This window comes from Epargyreus clarus, unplaced genomic scaffold (assembly GCF_041222505.1).
Source record: "Epargyreus clarus isolate Ecla_fem2 unplaced genomic scaffold, WU_Ecla_fem_2.2 ptg000019l, whole genome shotgun sequence".
NCBI lineage: Eukaryota > Metazoa > Arthropoda > Insecta > Lepidoptera > Hesperiidae > Epargyreus > Epargyreus clarus.
Window position 1 is genome coordinate 15,214,244 of NW_027332227.1, and position 22,772 is coordinate 15,237,015.

At 36.5% G+C, this 22,772-nt stretch overlaps 1 protein-coding gene across 2 annotated transcripts in view; it reads right to left on the bottom strand.

Annotated features, from left to right (window-relative positions):
• The window catches only part of LOC140749970 (terminal nucleotidyltransferase 5C), a 289,265-nt gene that overhangs the window by 223,726 nt on the left and 42,767 nt on the right, over nt 1-22,772 (bottom strand). Inside the window, exons 1-2 of one of the 2 annotated variants that reach the window (XM_073083241.1) lie at nt 7,433-7,560; nt 5,531-5,966 (exon numbers count right to left, since the gene is read on the bottom strand). In XM_073083241.1, coding sequence (XP_072939342.1) covers nt 5,531-5,887 — 357 coding nt within the window. In that variant the 5' untranslated portion in view covers nt 5,888-5,966; nt 7,433-7,560. Of the gene's footprint in view, nt 1-5,530; nt 5,967-7,432; nt 7,561-22,772 lie in introns of those variants that run through there. The other variant, XM_073083240.1, reaches the window with a different exon arrangement.

A 22,772-nucleotide genomic window follows, 5' to 3' on the forward strand; every position in this document is an offset into this window, starting at 1 on the left:
AAGGTTGGGAAACGCTGCGCTAAAGAATAACATAAGCATAACATAATAGAATAACAAAATATAGACGTAGCAGACGAGCATGCAGTCCACCTGATGGTATGTGGCTATAGACATCCGTAATTAACCCCAGATAGGTTAAGATATTCCTATCTAAGGTCGGCCACAGATGCGACGCTACCCCTGAATACTAAGCTCTCTCAGATAACTGTTGTTATGAGGTAGAAATAGATATGACGGTGGTGCCGCTGGAGTCAAACCATAAACGGTTCTTCCACCTTCAAATACAAACTAGTCACGCCAAAAAAACATATATTTCCTTTTTTCCGGTTTTTTGCGCTTGAACTAACCACAAAACCGTAAATCGTAGTACACATTATTTATACATAACAAAAAATATTTCTGAGACAGATTAGCATACAAATTTGACTATTTATATTTGTACAGCACGAGCCTTCGAATTGTGTGCATCGTATTGCGTCAAGTGCGAAACGGATCAGTGAATAATATTTGTTTAACGTAAGTAGGTATATAGTAATAATCATGTGATCCTTGTATATATAACAATATCGCCTTTATGTCCGTTTATGTACTTATTATAATTATGCTACTATATATTATTGTATTTTAAATTGAAATGCTTGATTTAAAGAGACGTTAATATACATTCGATTATGATAGGGAGCGTAGGATTAAAAAAAAAAACTTTAGGCCAAAACTTTAGGGCATGTAGGGAGAAAAATCGTGGCAAGAAGTGCAATATGATATACAAATCAAAACAAATATCTATTGGTTAAAGATAATTATCACTCGTCATATCGCTACTTAGCAAATTAGAGCTAATAAAAATACGAACATATTTTTTTTGTTACTATTTACAATGAATGACAGTAGGTATTTACGTTCGTACATTATTAATTCCTACCAACCTACCTAACACCTTAAAAGATGCCTTTGAACCAAATGCCCAAAAATCAACAGCACCATGAAAAACATCATTCGTCATCATTTATTCGCCAGATACATGCAAATCGATTAGAAAGACTCGCGGACCTTGAGCGGACCGTACAACCGCCAACGCAGATATCGATTCCACACGCACATAAATCGACGTAGGGCTTCTGCACGTGAGTTGTAGCTAGGGTTGACACGTTGGTATAGTAACTACAAGAGTTGATGCCCAGCTGATGGGAGAGGTTAATGTTGTCTATGAATTTTTCATCAACCCTAAATAGGGCTGGAGTGCTATCTGAAATTGGACTATCTGCAATCGGAAATGACGTTCGTGCAATCGAATCGTGTAAGTTTGTCTTACCACGCTCCTCGGACAACACACGAAGAATACTGCAGCGTTTTATTGCTGTCAGGACGATGAAATGTGTGGTTGTAGTGCACAACTTTTCAAAAGCTCTGGATATATGATTAGCTTCATACGGCTCTACTGTGTAAATTATTTACATATTTACTTAATCGTGTTATTTTAACTAAAAATTTCTCTGGTGGCAATGAGAGCACACGACCAAATGATTGCTAATTCACTTTATTTTTTTAATAAAAAGTCCAAACTCAGCTTCATAAAATTACGACTTCAATAATTTAACGGTTTTTAGAATCAAGTAACCAGCAAAATGTGATTTTAGACAACCCTAGTTACAACACTTGACGTAACGCGCACTTGATCTACGCAAATGTATGCTTTAATAGCAGGATATATGTCACAGTTTTGTGTAAGATTACCTGGTGTTTACGTCGTTCGGGCATTGACCGCGCACCGGTAATTAGGTGGAGGTATTAGTATGCTGACCTTCGAGAGATTCGTTTTCTTTGGGCTATGTTGTTACGTGTACGGAGTCAGTTCGGGTCATCATTGCGAATGGGATACATTTTGGGTTTTTGCCCTAGTCCACCACGTGGTTCAAATGCGAATTGGTAGAACTGACACACCATTGAGAACCTCTTTTAGTACTATGAATTTCAAAGGTACATGCCAGGCATTTGATTCCCGAAATAGTGGCAGAGATATAACCGCTAGATATAACGCTAGAAATTTTGTAAAAACTATGCATATGATAAGAGGCGCCAATGATTGCCTAGAGGTTGAAGATCAGCTTCTCAATCAGGACCCGAGGATTAAACCCCAGGCATATATCCCTGATTTATGTATGACAGTTATGTGCGTATTATTAATTAATGATTACTCGCTTACATGGCGAAGGAAACATCTTGAAACACACGTCTGAGAATGTGTGCGAAGTACAATGCGCATTTGGCGAACCAAATTGAAATTATTTTGTGTAACTTTTAAAAATTCCTTGGTATTTATTCTTTGCGAAAACCCGAAATTATATTAAGATCCGTTTGATCAATTTCCTAAATAATACAATCGAAATATTATAATGTTACACAGACATCGGAAAAAAACGAAACACTATAAACCATTATCCTAATACATGACTAAACATGACGGTTTTCCGTAACAATGTCCCATTAGTCAAGTACAGACAATGATTTTTCCGGTTTTTCCAACATCACCAGTTATTGCCTTCTTACATATATGGATCAGAAATTAATTATTATTATTCCTTTACATATATATTGTTATTTAAATTAAAGAGATCAAATCATTATTTAAACAAGCCTCCGGGGACACTTACATATATTTGCCTGTCAAATATCGAAATTTGACTATTTCTGTTTACTAGAAATGGTATGATTGAGATCTTTGTAGGAATCATTTAAGAACTCGGCAGGTTCATCATTTTTTTTCTTTAGGTAATAGGTAATAAGTGTGTCTTTTTCTCCACAAGTGACATTATAAAAATGTCAAATATTTCCAAATAACAAACCGATACCCACGCAAAATCAACAACAAAAAGACTGCAACGAGGCCCACCCGAAGAATTTAGCAATCGGAACTAATTGGCATCACTTTTCACCAAACGCCCATCCATAACCAAAAAGCCATTTCCGAAAGCTGATCAATTTGATGGATACCCGTCAGTTACGAAAGAGGAAAGGTCGGAATCTTGATGCCGTTACGTAAACTGACCGCCATTACCTAATATGTGAATGTTCGCTAGATAATTGTTACAACTTGCTTCATATTAATGCGTTCGGTTACAATCGTAGCTTTCTTATGATAGAAGTAGCAGATGAGATGATAAAGGTGGTAGAACCCTTTGTGGTTCAGCCTCACCTATTTCAGCCTTATAACAGCAGTGTTACGCGCTGCTGTGTTCTGGTTTGAAAGGTGTGGTAAGGGAGACATACTTTTCCGAGGCGTTTCAGCTTAGTCCTCAGCGGTAGCAACGCATCTATGGCCGACCTCAGGTAGGATATCTAATCCCATCTGGAGTTGATTACAGATGTCCGTGGGAGGCAGTAGCCTCTTACCATCAGGTGGACTGCATGCTCGTTTGCTACTCCCATATTATAAAAAAAAACAGAGTGCAGTTCACCTGGTGATAACCAATGTGGCCAATAGACATTTGTACCAAACTCCATATAATTAGATACCTGTTCGATCACAGATGCATTGCGACTTCTGAGGACTTATGCCTCTTATTAATAATCAATCTCTAATGCACAAAACAGGCAGTCCTGCTAAAGAGAAAGGCACGGTTTAGTAACAAAGTCCTCGGTTGCACAACTGCTCTAATAACTTTCCACGCCACAATACTGGATTCGTTGTATCGACAGATTGTGTCTAAACGCGGCTGGAACAGGTAATGTAACTGTATACTCTAATCTACATTTAATAGGCAGATACAAAACAGTTTATCATTTTCTCTTTTGCTTGAAAAAGAAAAACAGTAGTTTACCTTTTTGTTTTTGTTTACTATTGACGAGTAGTGTTATTTGCCACTGGATGAAACTCGCATTAAAATAAGGTACTAATTTCTATGCCGATATACAACGGAGGTTTCCCTCATCGTCCGTGCCACAGACACAGACAAATAAAAAAAACAATAATTTCTACAGTCAAAGAGAGCCCCATACTACATCTTTTTGGCTACAATAAACAAACAAAGATGACACAAATACACAAACCGAGCAAAGAAATCTATATTTACATATATGTCTAACCAGGAACCAAACCCAGAACACTGCGTGTGAGAAACGTAACTGTTAACCACGTGGATTAATGCTGCGACTGCGACTTATTCGAAGTTAAAAGTTTATTTTTAAGAATAACATACTTTTCTTCTTAAAATAAAAACTTGAGAGTTTTGCAGAAATTTACTGGCAACATTTAACTTTTACGAAAAAGCAAAGAGGAAAAAGCAAGATGACTTACAAAGATCATCTTTTTGCAACTTTTAAAAGACTTAAAATTTGTTGACAAAGATATTATAGAAGAAAGTTAGGTTATAATAATACCTTCAGTAAGTAGGCATCGGAAATAAAGTATAAATCTTGTTAATGCGTAGGATAGTGGGTTCGATTCTTGACTGCAACTCAATGATGACTTAGTTACTCGTAAATCGACGATTAACTTGTAATACGTTGAAAAATCACAAATGAGTGTGATTCGAACCTTGAACTTAGACAAATTTCAAACCATTATGCAATCACTACTTATATAATATTGCTTAATTATAATACAATATATTACTGTTATTTCATAGTACATATACTATCCAAAATTATTGTGCAATTCAATTAACGTTATAAAATCGTATTACTCCTTTATACGCTTGTAAAATATTATGAAATCAAGTTTGAGGTAAATAGCATTATGTTTTATTATGTGCTCTTCAAGATACATTCAGATTTTACTTTCAAAAACCTTTCTAAATATTGTGAAAGAGTCACAAACTATTAGCACATGATATATAGGTACATAGATGTTCTGCGAATTTATCGTAAAATGAAGTGATGTAATGTTAGATATGCCTCAAATATTAAGCCTATAATCTAAATTGGTGATATTTGAGAATATCATATACAAAATTTATTTGTAAAAATATACTTATTAGTTTTCATGTAAATATTTTTTGAAACCATATAGGTACTTTAACGTATTAATAATATTACTCGTAATATAGAATAAAATTTCGTAAAAAAGTAGTTAATTTTCCTGTTTTTTTTAATAAAACGCAGGAAATTTATTTCATCTCATTAGGATAAATGTATGTAATTTTAATGTACTTAATTGTTGATTAAAAAGTAATGGAAAAATATTTTACCAAATTATTTATATTCCTGCAGAAATTAACAAAAACTTTTAATTGATATTTTTTTTCCGAATAAATAATCCGCATAAATTGATTAAATAATTTTGCCTTATGGTTAGTAGTGCCTTATTGATGCCGTATTAATAGCATATTTATTTGATACGTATTTATTAAACCGTCTGGACCGCCACACCTATTTGCCTAACTTTAACACTTTTCGACACAATAAATATTTAGTTTAACGGCCTATATCCTAAAATAATTTAGGTGTACCTATTAGGTACACTTAGGTACTACCTAATAATGCTCAACTCGGCATAACGTAGAAAAATCAATAATGATGTCAAAACACTCACCTGAACAACAGCGTCCAAAGCCATCCTCTCGATATCCACATTGTAGAAGTTCAGCTGAGGCACGTGTCTCCTCCTCGGCCGGATGTCGTCGTAGTACGCGACCACGTCGTTGATGGACACCACGGGGCAGTCGTCCACCGTGCTGCAGCCACTGCTCACCCCGTCAACACCACTGTCAGAGTCCCCCTCGCCCCCGAAACCCTCCTTCGAATCACGTCTGTCCCCATAACTCTTTTCAGAACCCTCCTGATACCCCGACTCGTTCATGTCGTCCGGCGTCACGATTTCGGGGATCTTGGTCGTGTCGTAGTCGTAACCGACCTCGTCGTCGATGATCGCGTCGTCGATGTCGGCCATCGTGTTCGATTTAAACAACTTTTTTGTCGGACTATCCACTACATGCTGGTCTGCTCACCCCGGTCACACTGTCAGCGCCCTGCGAACAAACGGTCCGGTCAGTCGTTATCATAGATTACACAGATACCACGTACGATATAAAAGTAAGTTTGTGCGCAACTCTGTTAAGTACTAAGGAACTGTTTCGATCAAATAAACCGCTAATTCATCTTCGCGATTCAGCCATTTATCGGCAAAAGCTTAAGTCGTAAACACGCTTATCTAAAATGAATTAACCGCAAATAAGTTATGCATTATAACTAGGTTCAAAAACATCGATAAAGAACAAAACACTAGTCAATGCTCTGTATATGAAACATAACCACAATTACGTTGCATAATGAAACCGCAGTAAGTAAATAAATTTTATTAATTTTATTTTATACAAAAGCTTTATCAATTCGGAACCACGCAACGAGCTAGGCGTATATTGCAAAAAGTGACAAATGATTTATTCGTATCATATTTAATTGCGCTATCGGAATCCCAGCGAATATTTTGTATAAAATATTTTATTTTATTACTGAATTTGTATAAAATGTCGAGCCATCTATTGTTAATGTTCGTTACAGGCTATTGATAATCGAAACCGGTAATAAAAGAAATAACCAATTATAATTTATAAAAGTAAAACGTATTTATAATTTTACGCTTATTTTCAGTGAGATCAATTCAAGACAATTTCAAACAAAATTCCATAAGTCTTCCCAAAAGTAAGACAAACAGCTAAAAAATAAACGTCTTTAGAATTATTTTTGGCATTACTTATTACTTCACCTGGTCCAGAAAAGTGAAGATGATGTTAAATAAATTTTGATACAATCAATATAACTAACGTTTTAGTAACGTTATTGGGTGTCAGAAAACATAAATCTAAATTCGTCGTTTGAATATCTCTCTAGCCGGAGTTCGAACCCGGTGCTCTTTACACGTCAGACCGGTAGAATGAATACACCACGTAGGTCAATTTGATGTACCTAAGTTGTTACCGTTTCAAATACAAGCTTGTGTTGTTTACTCAAGTACTCGTAACAAGCAATTTCTTCTCGAAATATCAGTGTACGTGCAAAATGTGGAACGAGCTTCTGTATTCTCTGAGCGCTATGACATGGGGCTCTTCAAGAGGGGTGCAAAAAGAGCTCTCCTTCAAAGCCGGCGATGCATTGGCGACTCTTCTGGTGTTGCAAATGTCCATATGCGACGGTGACTGCTTTCTACCAGGTAGCCCGTCTGCCTTATCGTTAGGTATAGTCCGCACCAAACTGCTAGTCCGCTCTGAAGTTACGCACAACTACAAGCATATATTTCGTAGCAACGTAAGGGCATACTAACGAAGCTATGTACCCGTGGGCGAGAGGGGGCAGCGGACGGGTGCCGGGAGGGATCCCGCGCTGTCTTCGTCCCGTTAATATCTACAATTTTCTATTCGACGCCTCTCGTTTCTATATTCAGAGCAGACTAGCAGTTTGGCGCGGACTATATAAATATAAAAAAATATATTCTTACGTTACACTTAGACCATCCAAACATTGGAAACAACTTTTAATTTCACTAACGAAGCCGAGATCCACTACTTTCGCTGTTCGGAACCGACACAGTGACCTCGTCTGCCTGCTAGGCGCGCGAGACAGGTTTGCTAACTAGCCTCCATATAAATCGTTATAATGACCGGTTTCTCGGGCAGGTGGAGTGCGTCCTGTTTGCTTTGACAGGAATATTATTACTCGGCTTAGCCGGTGTAATATGTAGCAATTGGCTCCTTGCTTGCTTAGTTTTGAAGTTTTCTATCCCATAAAAGCCAACGTAAAGTACACCGCAGATTTTTTTTATATGAAAATAGCTAGCGAGCACGCAGTCCACCTGATGGTAAAGAGTTAATACCGCCTACGGTACCCTGATAAAAAAAGTCCTACGTGAGATGAGCCATATATGTGTTGCTATCCGGGCAATGTTGTAATAATCTTATAAATAAGTGTCCCTTAAGGTTCTAGACCTTCAAACCGGAACACAGCTGCGCTTATCACTAATTTTATAATGCAAAAATAAATTGGGGGGTGTTTCTACCGCAATCAAACCACAAAGAGTTCTACCATCTTCAAATAATAAATATGACATAAGTACCTAAATTAAATAAGTATAACCTTTTTTTAATGTTGGCCCTAGTAGGGGCTAGGGCCAACTAGCTAGAGCTAGGATAATTGGACCTGAATTAGACTGAATTAGACTCAACTGGAAGAGAAGAGTTTAAAAATTTGGACTCCATAATGACTGTTTTGATCCTTTTTATCGCGTTGCTAGTCCATACGCCTTTTATCAAAAGAGACAAAGTCACATTAATGCGTGTATCGCTAAAGATTGCAATATATCAAAATTCCACGGAGAGCAACTTTCGGCAACAAAAATGTTTGGATTTTTAATTGACTTATACGACAAAGGCGGATCGAATCAGTGTACACGCTCAAAAATGTGGCAATAAATAGCAGGAAAAACGATGCCAATAATGCTAGACCGCATTTTTTGTTTTCTCAAAGTCTTAAGTGTAACGCGGTGCCTCTATTAATTTCTCCCATAGTTTTGGACTGCGATCTTCTTTAGGATAAGACAAATTAAGAAGAATCATTCCAAATAAACCCACAGAAATTGGAATAAATTTGTAATATTTTCAAGTAGAACTGTTCTAATTAGAGTTGACCGACAGTAAGCAATCAGATGGTTTAACTTGTTTATTTCTTGTATAACATTAATAATGTCTTCATCAATTATATAACGAATGGAACACTACATCTTCCATAACTATAAAGTAATTTTATACCGATATAAATTAATTTTATAATGTAAAGTGTACTGTACTGTACTAAGTATATATTTTTATATTTAATGCCTACATTTTAATCCTTTTACCACTGCGATATAATCAACTAGACCTGTAACGCCCGGCATTAATATTCAGTCCATCCGTTGTTTTGTTTACCAAATAATATTACTTCATACTAGACATTGTCAGATTTCAATCTTTGGTAGTTAAAAACTGGATAGATTGATTATTAATAACGAACATTAGTTACAAATACTAGAAGATTACCAGCGAAACAGTCTGCGAAATTGAGTCTTGAGCTGGATAGGCTAGAGAAACGCCGACAATGGAGGTCTGACAAGTCGATCCACACGTGTAAGGCGGCTAAATTATTGGAGTAGAAGCGCCAGATTACTGGCAGTACTTAGCTCTGGCACTGCTAAGTCATCCACCGCGACCACAATAAACGCAGTTAAACTTGCGCGTCTCTGCCTAATCTAATTACCTACGCTATAAGGAATTATAAGAAATTTTTATTCAATAATTAAAACGCATTTCTTCTAACGCTTGATTATCGTGGTATGTTACAGCTTACAAATCTTAATATGAAAGGAAATCTATTCGTAATGAGACAGTAAAGATAGAAGAACTTGTTACTGAAAATATTTGAATGTTGTTGTTGTTAAATAAAGGTTAAATATAACATGATAACAAAATGATAATATCAGCAGTTATAAAACAATGGACAAGATATGAGTGACTACTAGAGAAATGACTATAAAAGAGATATCTCCTCTTTCTTTAATTTCAAGTCGCCACTTATCCTCGACAAAGGTACAAATTCCCCGAACAAATGGACTCATAGTTTTTGATTATAGCTTACCTTACCTGCTCAACAATTCAAGTCCCTTTCTAGTACTTTCTGGAGATGCATTCTCAAACACCCTTACTAAGTGCTCCTAGTGTACCTAGTACAGGTGAATAATAAGAAATTTCTTCAACAAAACTATCTGAATAAATGTCATTCTTTCACGCGTTTAAGTAGCTGATTGAAAATCAATCAGTGTTAACATTATCAGTAGATGAAATATATTGGGAACACCGAAAAGTTACTAAGATTCTATATGCTGGCAAAAGACTTATTTATCAAACGTATTATTTATCAAAAAATCCGTCATTTTCTAATAGTTTTCCCAATGTTTTAAATAATGTTGTTTTCATTGATTAACATGAAAGATTTCCTTAATAATAACTGTTTTTGGCTTCTTGATTACTTTTCGGGTTTCCTTAACCCACCATTTACATGACTTCCCAATACGAAATACCAACTTACAAAACATTACATACAACAAACTCGGTAAAACTCGCTAACAATGTAGGGCCACTGAGGGCTTCCCTATTAGTACATCGCATTACTCTTCGAAAATAACGTTGCAAAATAATAGATTTCCACGACCTACGGTAACCTCTGTCTATAACTGTTGATTATTTATTGATTATATTACCTATTTCAGACATTGGTTTTTATGCAATAGAAGTATATGCGAATAAATACATACCTAATGCCATACAAACATAGGTAACTAGCCTTTGTGACCAACTCTATCTTTACTTACGCCATTATTGATAACTACGTTAAAATGCTTCTATGCTGTTATAGAACTGACCAACACCTGTAACTAATTTCAAATACAATATTAAACCTGAAAACTAAGTCAGAACGCTATCTTGCAATGAATTTCTATGAGGCAGTAGATCGCTGCAGCGATCAAAAAGCTGGAAAAGACCGTGATCATGCGCCACAACTGCTCCAATGCTACAATTCCTCACAACGTCTGGTGCTTAATTATGTAGATGGATTAATAATTAATCATCTATCCTCTACATGAAAACATGGCGATATTTCTATATTATCGAAATCTAAGTGTCATAGACATCATCTTGCCTTTCCACAAATTCTCAAGCTCCATTCCATTACAGACCAATCCAAATGAAGAATATAAAGTTCAAAGCCCTAATTAATACCCGGCAGCTCATATTTACAAAATTGACCATAAATCAAAAGCCACGCTTGTTGAACGAAACAAATCTCACAGCACAAACAACAAAACAGTAATTACAAACCCTTTAAGGGTAATAAATTAAACAAAATGACATTATAGAGCTCATTCAAACGACCGCTACTAATTGCTTTTGGCTATAAACATTTTCCATCCCTCTCTACTTAGTACTACATGACAGGGATGGACTCCTCAGGGTGGCACTTGTTGCTGGAGCCGCCCTTGACACGCTAACCGGGTCACTGGAATAGGGCCACCTGTTGCGTGAGGGAGACAGCGATATACAGATTGAGTGTGTTAGAGCGAGACACATGACACTGATTGCATGAAAATTGATCCCGTTTTTATAGGGAGTCCATGATAAGAGGGATAAGTGCGGAGGCGAATTCTCCTAATAGTGAATGAGTCTCGAAATCTTGTATAAACATAAAATAAATCTACTGTGTAAACGTGCTTTGTGCCACAGATATACTAAAGTATTTGTAATATAAGTAAAATAGCAAGAAGTGGAGTCTATATGAAGTTGTCAAAATCAGTTATTAATATCAGAGTCCTTTTTTTATTAATGAAGGGGAAACCTTCAAAACATATGAGATGCCGTAGGAGCGACACCAGATTACGTAAGATTTTTACACCATGATTAAAATCATACCAGAGGTCGGCCACAGAAGCGTTGGTACTCCTGAGGACTAAGTCGGAACGCCTCGGATAAGCATGTCGTACTAAGGTGTCAACGTCATGAATATACTCTATTAGCACACATAGATTCATACAAACGGTGTCGGCGTCATGAACACACTATGATAATTACTCTGAGGTTGTAACATATTAACAAACTTCAATTTGGCCATTTGTAATCATTACAAATTCAATTTCCAGTCTCGACCGAACTCTTCCCTATATCATCGTAATAAAGCTCATTATTTATTGCTTCGAATAATTGGCATTACGCCACAACACTACCACAATCGGACGTGAAAAGACTTCAGCAAGAATTTGTTTACTTAATCTCATGATGACGTTACGATACACTCAATTTCGAACCTATGTCGTTGTATATAAGGTTGTCCCAACGCGCCGTCCTGAGACAGTGTAATGTTATCAGAATGTGGATCAAATAGTAAGGAGCCAAGAAATCCGCATTCAGAGCTTATCTTCACCTTATATTTAAAAGAGGAAAGGTTTCGTTACGCAATGTGAGCGCGGAATAAAATACGAATCACGTGATTTACTCAAAATAGTACAATAGCATTCGTTCTCAAGTTCATGGAAATATCCATTACCTACTAGTTAAAATATCCATTTCCTTAGTGCACATTTTTTGTCACGCGTGTTTACCGCACGCGCGTCTCAACGCACACATGATTAACTCGCTGCAGTCTTTTCGCGACTCTGTGTGTGTGTATGAAACGATGCATTTGCATACATCCTGCAAGTTCCGTACAGGTGAGACGCGCAGGCAGGCGTAAACACGCGTGACAGGAAAGGCCTAAGCGTTTGCCCTAACTTTCCGGTTCTGTTCTGTTCCAACGGGCGATCGTTACCTAGACAGTTTACTAGTTATATTTAAATATTTGAAGTATGTTTTAATTTTAAGTTTAGAAGTTTGGACTATTACTTATCTAGGCGTTTATCTACTGCCCACTAGTGTTACATTTGTACTGTCGGCGTAATATAAAAGATATATCAAGATGTATTCTAAACACGTTTGTTCTGATGCAAGACCGATAGGAATAATTACATGTTTTACATGAAATTGTTCTGATAAAGGTACCTACTTAATTTAGCCATTGTTATCTGCAATCAAAATACATGCAAGGGTCCCAGGTACAAATCTCGGGTCTAATTTTTCGCAATCATGTGCGTATAAAAAAATCATTGCTACTTGCTTTAGAGTAATGCAACAATGTGAGGAATTTCCATAAAACAAGGTCTCGAAGGTGTGTGAACGCCATCCACTTGGACAGCGCGGTAGACTATGATCTAAGCCTTTTCAATATGAGAGAAGGAACCCGTGAATAGGAAAAAGACAGAAATGAAACGGTGATGACAGACACCACGTGTCCAAAGTGTTGTACACAACCTTACAGTTCCTTGGGCGTTAGTAACTTTGCTGAGATATTGGCTGGAATGTCTGCTAACCGAAACTTTGTTTAAAAACATCAGGATTTACCATTTTTTCCGCAGCAGTCTACTACGAGTAGATTATCCTCAGCGGGAAGCTCCACAAGAAATCCTAGTTACGGTAATAGACTTCATGCTAAGCGGTCGGTCCCGGCTGTTACTTTACTTAATTGTTAAACCTTGCTATTGACCTTCAACAGGCTTAGAATTTCCGGTAAACGGCTTACTTGCCAGCTGATAATCTAGTATTTTTTTGACAGCCTCGATGGTTGGAGTATTCAAGCAGAATGCTTTTTACGAGAGGAAACATCCAACAATCATGTTCTACGTGATGACACTGCCGCTTCAAATGCCGCTGATGTCTTCAAATGGCTTAAGATTGAGCAAAAGTTTTATCTGAGTAAGATGTGTTGTGACTCCTGAGGACTAGATTAGAACGGTTTATGTTAGTAGGTACTACGGATTTCTCAAATGTACATAACATCAGATTTTAACAGCTGTTATAGAGCAAAAATTGGAACCACGAAAACTTTCCCATCTATAACCTACTTTTCCAATGCCGATTTCAAGTAGTTCTGAAGAGTATAGCAGAACTGATTACAGATTAGGATTAATACGAAATTGTACTTTCAGAACTTTTATTGATTGAATATGCAAAGTTCAAGCAACCTTGACTTAGATCATAGAGAACTTCATAGTAAAAGTTCCACAAATAACCAGAGGTTGTAAACTGGGTCTATGGAATCGAAGGTCACTACTTGTTGCCGTTTTGGCTTCGTTCCAGCCAGTTGGGGACAACTGGCTATACATATAAAGATATTAAACACCAGTCTGTTATTCCAAAGTCGTTTTCTGATTCCTCTTTAAGATACTGTCAATTTGTGCCAAAAAGACAGGAAAAAGACGTTAACTTTTTAAGAACTTCAAAATAGGAGGAGGCAAGGATAGGTTCTGATCGACTGTATGTATTTCTTTTTAAGTTTTATATGACTTAATCTGTTTAGGCAAGGCCGTCTGAAAGACTGAATTGATTAAAACGAAATTGTCAAATGAAGGCAGGAAAGTTTTTAATATAAATATATTTTTAGAATTTATATGCGATATGTTAAACTCAATGTAGATTTTTTTGTACATATATTAGCTGCAGCCCTCTTTATGTGCCACTGTTGAAGGACCACTATAATGGGCTGGAGCAAACTCCGCAATTCTGCTCCAAGACAGATTACATATAGAGATGGACATATTAATGTACCAATACAACAACAATACACACTAAGGAAAACACTAAAAATACCCCAAAAATATACCAAAGATGAATCAGACGCCGTTTAAAAATACACCACTAAAAGTAGATTCCTGAAACAAACAACAAAGTAACCAGAGGCTGTCAAACTTCGACGTAACACCGAAGGTCACTTGTTGCACCCACTTGGCACGCGGCCAACAGGGGTACCGTACTCCACCGTACATTGACACGTTCCATTCATTCCCGGTTTTCCTTCATTCATCCATTCGCTTATGAGGTTAACACACTTGGTGAATTAAAGTTAAGTGTAGGTACCTAGTATATCCCACATTTATGAATAAGCCATAATTGCTCCCTCCGTACTGGCTACCTTATAAAGGTTCCTCGCTCGGTAAATAAATGCTATGCAATATTTTGTATTCGTTAATTAATGAAAACTGAAGTAGAACCCTTTGTGGTTCGTCTCCGGCACACCTATTTCTGCCTAATAACAGCAATGTTAAGCGCTGCTGTATTCTAGTTTGAAGGCTTTAGCAAGAGAAATACTCTTACGAGGCTTATCAAGTTGGTCCCAGTTTGCTATTTCAATTTTTATTAAAATTTAGAACTGGCAGAGTACCATGCAATCTCATGCATCCTGAGTAAATGGTAACTGCTACGTATTCACAGCTGCCATGAACACGAGACAAGATTAGCGTCCTATCTAAAGTCGGCCAAAGATGCTATCCCTGATCATTAAGCTGGAGTGCATCGGATAAGTAGGGGAACACACTGAGGACACTTGATCCTTACGGGAGACTTGGTACACTGGATTTACAGAGCTTCTGTGAACACAATATGTTTTTAGTGTGGCAATATTGGTTGTCTATGATACGTTATAACTTTCTAAACTTGGTACTCTTGTCCAATTTGATATTTAAGCAGATGGCGGATGATTGTGTGTTTCGTGTCGCAGGAAAATATTTTTCGTAAGTTTTCATTTTGATTAAATAATTGGTTAGTAAACTTATTTTGGGTAAGTAACACTTTTAAACTATACGTTACTAGCAGAACCCGCGGCTTCGCCCGCGTAAAAAAACTGATATGATATACAAATAACTGCAATCGTAAATTTGTACCTTTAACAATTTTAACGATAAAGTAGCATTAATATTTAATTACTAAAAGCTTTTTTTTCGTCACTGTGTACCTAAATTGGTCAAGTTTTCTTCAGAAACATACACAAAAACTCTAATTAGTGGTCTGTAATGAACCTTTATTTAAAATATAAGATTCATGTAGGATACAATAATTATTAAATTATTTACACTATTCCATAGGAACCGTCCATGTTATATGGGGCCTTATATGCAGTGGTTCTTTCCAGGGTCTCTGGCTGGGCGGTTAGAGCTCCCATTCTTGCCGCCCGCAACTCCAGAAGTCCCCCTTTAGTCTCGTACGACGGGCAGGGGATACTGTAGCCCTGTTCTAGCCCAAAATTTTAATCCAAGGTCTATGTGTATACCACATCACCATCACTAATCCACCCATAACCACAACCATACCCCAAGGCAGGATAAAATGTTGGCAAGCAGTGTGTCCAAAGTAGTTGCGATGTACCTAATCAGTATACCAAAATGTAGGCCAATTTGAATAAACTTACGCATTATTATATACGAAATTTGCACCCGTCCACTTTGTCGTGTATTTGTCTGAATAGACGTTATCTGAAATTTCACGTTTCTAACTTCGAACCTAACAGATTCCCGTATATATACATATAACACTTCTTTTACCTCCTTAGTAGAATTTCAAAAACATTCCTATGTACATATGCATCAACTTTATCAGCAAATTTCTGAAAGCTAATATTCAACACCTGCGGTCGGCAACCCGACACCCACGGGTGGTGTGTGGCCCGCGACTTTCCCTTGTGGCCCGCGGGTCTGCGCGTTACTAATAATTGGCCAAGTGCAAGTCAAACCCGCACCTGGAGGGTTCCGTACAACTAAAATTTTCATTTTTTTTTTAATTTAAATTTTTAGTATTTAATATTGCAGCAGCTATTAAAGTAAACACATTGTGAAAATTTGAACTATTTACCTTTAACGGTTCAAAAGATAGTTGGAAAAATATCGAATATATGTTTGTGTTGTATGGAAACCCCTTTTTGTTTTCAACTTTTTTTTTAATATTTGTTGTTATAGCGGCCACAGTTATGCATCCGCTGTAAGAATTTCAAATGTCTATCTATTACAGTTCCAGAGATGGAGCCCTGTGACACACGGACAGACGGACAGACAGCGAAGTCTTAGTAATAGGGTTCCGTTTTTATCCTTTAGGTACGGAACCCTAGAAAACCGCTGTTCTGCACTTCAGTACGCGCAATACATTCCCATGTTAAAAATATATGTTACGACGGCCCGTGGAATTTCGCCGTACACTAAACTTCTCTGCACTATGTTCTTTTTCCAGACACGCCAAAGGAAGTCACGTCAATAACGGTTTTTGAAGAAACTTTCTTTACTTATAGTACCCTAATGGGGTTGATTGTTGAGTTGCTAAAAATGCTGAAACAGATGTGTAAACAGAAAGGCATAATGCATACACCCTTTTATAGCCGTCTAAGGGTTGATCTAAAAAAACAGTGTCTCAGATGCTTCATTGAGTCCAATGCTATTTTTTCATAGTGGTTGTTTCCAAATTAACGGATTATAAAATAAAGTTCCATCCCCTATTAAACAACCTTAAGGGCTGATTTTCCAAAAACTGTGAAATAGGTGTCCTATTATTTTGAATCAGAAAGCTAAATAACAATTTTCATAGACTTTTCTTAAAAAGCTGCGGACTTCTAAACGAAGTTTCCACCCCTATTTTACCTTCTTAAGGGTAGATTTTCCATAAACGGTGTTAAAGAAGCTCTATTATTTTGAACCAGAATTCGATTTTTTTAACGCTAAATATCTATTATTTTGAAGCTAAATGCTATTTTTACAATCCTTGCTTCCAAATTAACAGATTTTAAAATAAAGTTCTATTCCCTATTAATCGAACTTAAGGGTTTATTTTCCAAAAACTGTAAAATATGTGTTCTATTATTTTCAATCAGAAAGCTGAATACCAATTTTCATAGACTTTGTTTAAAAATTTGTGGACTTCCCAACAAACTTTCAACCCCTATTTTACCCTCTTGAGGGTAGATTTTCCATAAATGGTGTTAAAAAAGTTCTATTATTTCCAACAGGAAAGCCAAATGCAAATTTTTATAGTCCTTGCTTCCGAATTAACGGAGTTTGAAATAAAATTCCAACCCCCATTTAACGACCTTAAGGGATGATTTTCCAAAAAGCGGTAGAATTAAATTTCTACTATATCTAACCGGCAAGGCAATGGCTAACTTTCATAGTGATGGCTTTCATACTGGCAAATTTTAAAATAAGCTGTCAACCCCTATTTTACCAACTTAAGGGTTGATTTTCCAAAATTTGTGAAATAGGTGTTTAATTATTTTCTATCGAAATTCAAAATACCGATTTTTATTCAAGTAACATCAAAACTGGAGGACTTTCATACAAACTTACAACCCTTATTTAACCCACATTAGGGTTGTTTTTTTCAAAGACGGTAGAATTAAAGTTCCACTATATCTAACCAGTGAGGCAATGGCTAACTTTCATAGTGCTGGCTTTCAAATTGGCTAATTTTAAAATAAGCTGTCAACCCTTATTTTACCAACTTAAGGGTTGATTTTCCGAAAATGGTGAAATAGGTGATTAATTATTTTCTATTGAAAACCCAAATACCGATTTTCATACAGTTTACATCAACACTGGGGGAATTTCATACAAACTTACAACCCTTATTTAACCCACATAGGGGTTGATTTTCTTAAAACGGTAGAACTAAAGTTCTATTATATCTAACCAGTAAAGTAATGGCTAACTTTCATAGTGCTGGCTTTCAAATTGGCAAATTTTAAAATAAGCTGTCAACCCTTATTTTACCAACTTAAGGGTTGATTTTCCAAAAATGGTGAAATAGGTGACTAATTATTTTGTATCGAAAACCCAAATACCGATTTTCATACAGTTTACATCAACACTGGGGGACTTTCATACAAACTTACAACCCTTATTTAACCCACATAGGGGTTGATTTTCCAAAAACGGTAGAACTAAAGTTCTATTATATCTAACCAGTAAAGCAATGGCTAACTTTCATAGTGCTGGCTTTCAAAATGGCAAATTTTAAAATAAGCTGTCAACCCTTATTTTACCAACATAAGGGTTGATTTTCCAAAAATGGTGAAATAGGTGTTTAATTATTTTCTATTAAAAACCCAAATGCCGATTTTCATACAGTTTACATCACAACTGGGGGACTTTCATACAAACTTACAACCCTTATTTAACCCACATAGGGGTTGATTTTCCAAAAATGGTAGAACTAAAGTTCTATAATATCTAACCAGTGAAGCAATGGCTAACTTTCATAGTGCTGGCTTTCAAATTGGCAAATTTTAAAATAAGCTTTCAACCCTTATTTTACCAACTTAAGGGTTGATTTTCCAAAAATGGCGAAATAGGTATTTAATTATTTTTAATCGAAAACCCAAATGCCGATTTTCGTACAGTTTACATCACAACTGGGGGACTTTCATACAAACTTACAACCCTTATTTAACCCACATAGGGGTTGATTTTCCAAAAATTGTAGAACTAAAGTTCTATTATATCTAAACAGTAAAGCAATGGCTAACTTTCATAGTGCTGGCTTTCAAAATAGTAAAATTTAAAATAAGTTGTCAACCCTTATTTAACCACCTTTAGGGTTGATTTTGGAAAACCCTTAGATTAGATTTTTATTACTTTAAATCAGAAATCTAAATACCGATTTTCATCCAGTTTGCTTTAAAACTGACGGACTTTCATATTAACTTTCAACCCCCATTTAACCCCCTTAACGGTGGAATATCAAAAAATCCGTTCTTAGTGCGCATCTACATTATAAAATGAAGCTATATTTCAAATTTCATGATTGTAGCTTCAGTAGTTTCGTCAAAACCTTGATTAATACGTTTTGAACGTGAGTATCTTTTCGCTTTTATATATATAGATCTATGTGTCTAAACGTCTGCTTCATAGAAAAGTGTTAAAGTAGTAGATTTTTTTACTATATATTTTTATAACCACAGTATAGCTAGGGTACACTTGGTACACTTTCTTATGGGAGATATGATCCCCCCGCATCAAGCGTCCACTAATGTTTATTTTTGAATAATTTCAAAGTTCAATATGCCTAGAGTATATAAAACAATAGAAGGTGCAAGTAAAAAAATATCAACCATAAAATTCTGTGATAATAGGAACATTAAGTAATGTTAGCTGAAAACATAGTTACTCATATATGTGATTTATCAAAACAATGGATATGTTGTTGTTGTTGTTGTTTCTACTTTATCTACTAAGCAAATAAATCAATCATAACATACTTTTTTTCATTTTGGTCATCATATGAAAATATAGGAGACTTATTTCCCTCAGGATCAAGTGTTCCAGAGAATGGGGATGGGGGGGGGGGGATCAAGTCAGACATATATATGGGACACATGGTATCATTCCCAATACAAAGTTTTCGTGGGCTGGTTACAAAATTTATATACCGATATCTTTAGCTTTTATACTTAGTATAGCCAATGAAATTCCACGTATTTCAGTACCAATATATCTAAAATCGGATAAATATTTACCAAATAGTGGTCAAAAAACAAAAGGGGGGATCAAGTGTCCCCAGTTTCCCATATGTTAGTGAGTCATGTTCATAGTACTCATTATATGGTAAGGCATAGTATGGTATCATAGTTCTTATAGTATGTAAATAAATATCAAAGAGGCACGTAATAAGTTTGTTACCTCGGGGCTATCACGTAAGTGTAACCTCATGGATCAACAGTGTTACCGAGGTCACTTATAGGAGATTCGCTATACTAGTACGTAATAGGGAATATGCACCACAGGTCATGTCATGACTGTCAAAATAGCAACTTAATCTCATCTATTAGGTAAATATCTTTACAAAACTATAGGTTTTTTATATATCACATAGGTAGAAAACGAGCAGGCAGTCCACCTGATGAAAAGTGGCTTTTGTACCCATGAACACCTTTAATAAACCTGAGATAAGATTATAGTTCTACTCGAGGTCAGCCATAGATCTGTTGCTGCCTTAAAGGAATATATAGAAACGCCTCCGATAACTATGTCTATCTTGCTGCACCTTTTAAACCGAAGGACAGCAACGCTTAACACTACTATTATTTGGCAGAAATTAATATGTGATGGTACCTCTGGAGACTAACCACAAAGGATTCTACCACAAAGGATTCCACCATGTTAATAATGCTCGTTAAACTTGCTATTATTACAATAAAAACAAAACAAAATATACTCAACAAATAGATAACCTCTTTCTTTGGAAAGTCATATAAAGAACACCGCTTAAAACTGTTTTTAACACGTTCCCTGCGGCACAGATTTTTCTGTACTTTCCATTACTGCGTTACGAGTTGTTTTAAACCTCGTCCTATATCCGACATTGTGGCGGCACGAGGCGTGTTAAATCCCACCGCCCGAAGGAGACTAAAATCCTTTTTTTGGCGCCAAATAAGACAAAATCGACGGCTTTTGTCTTGATTATTATTAACAATGAGTTGATTAACCTAAAACTGCCGCCGCCCTTGGTTAAATTCGTTACTTTAGATTCTATGGGTAAAATAAAATGTGGGTCTAATGCACCTCGGACCGCACTGAAAAATGGCAGGTTTCCATATAATTTAGTGATGGGAAAATAAATATCGATTTTATTTTATTGTTTTTATTTATCAACGTTATGGACAGAATGAATACAAAAAGGGGAAAAGTTATGGATGTTTTTCATTGAAACATTTCAGACAATAAGGTTTTTTGCAAACAGTGCATTCCGTGAGATTTTTTTTTGGTTTTTTTGTCTGCCTCACGACATGTCAAGAATTTTTCGTAGCATCCGACACATCTCTTCTTCTTTGGACCCTTATCGAGATGATGTGCTTTCTTTGCAGTGGATTCTGAAAAGTAGGAGCGAGTAGATTAGGGTAAAGAGTACTCGGTAACGATTTTGCCTACGTTTCCTATATCAATAATGTAGCTACTTAACTTTTGTTTGAACCATAACAGGAAACGTAATTATCTATAATGTAATTTCTTACTATACGGATATAGGCCTAGCCTGCCAAGTCTCACTACTGGACTTTCACCTAGACAGAGTATATTTGTGACTTACCTGTTTTTGAAATATCTTCCTGTATTCTGATTCTGGCTCAGATTTTTCAACCGGTTTTTCTTCATCTTCCTCCATGATCAACTTTTTTCGGCAACGTTTCGACATGATAATTTTCAACATAAAGACAGCGGTCCTACTTCGTCGCTACGCAGCCTCGACTGCGTTGCACAACACTAACCACGTGAAGCTTGCGTGGGGTGCGGTACGAGGTGCGTGGGGAAACGAGGCGTTCCCAACCTCGTTCCGCACTGTGTTAGCATTATTATTTGTTCAGTGCGGTACGAGGTCTAACAAACCCGACATTAGGTTGGTGTACCATAGAACTAGGAATCAGTAGCACATCACAAACATATAGTTATCACTCTCCTACACTGAACCAGACGGAAGTTATGCCTCTCGCACCACAGAGAAGTTAAAGTTTTTTCTTACCGCTATAACGACCAGACATGGACGAGGTGTTTTAAGCCGCGTTCCGCAGCTAACGTGTTAACTGACTTCTTATAAGGCAGAAATAGATGTGCCGCTTCATTCTACAAAAAAAAATCTGTATACGTGTCTCGCTCACACATTACAGAAAACGAGCAAGACGCAAACAGTCATACTTAATTCAGATTTATCATTAAACCATTAAACATAATACTTCCACACAATGCGTAGCGAATGAGTGGCATTGCGTGGCAGAGCTCAATCAAGCAATCATTTTACAATCAAACTCCAGCTTGTTCTAGCGGGTAATTAAATATAATAATCTATTCTAATCACCATTGTAACACGTAATATTAACACATCTTTTTTAGTTTCGGTCTGATGTTTTTAGATTTGTAATTCAATGTTTTTTGTTGTTTGGTGGTAGTAGGGAATTAGTATGAAACGAACAACCAGAGTATTTGAAAATGTAGTAAATAACTACGTACATCACTCCTACAACTTAGACGAATCGAACGTATTTTTTTTTCGAATTGTGTAGTTACTGGTGACACTAGCGGCCTACACAGTTTTGGCGGCGAGCCTAAGGCTCAGCCGAGACAAGAAGACTGTGGGCTGGAAGGAAGGGATAGTTTTGGTCGCCATTGCCAGTGTCCTAGACCGTCCACCTTCGCTAGATGGAGAGAAGGTTGACGTAGTTAAGTTAAGTCAGTTAGTGTCAAGCTGTTTGACCTGCACAGCGTGCTGAAGAATGAGTCATATCTGCAATCTGCATATATTATAAATAACCGTATAAAATCAAATACATTTATATTTCAATGTTGCGTAAACAGTGCATTTAGAAACAGTTTATTAATATTATGAGCCTAGAAAATGACCGTCCCTTCTTTTTGTTTGCTT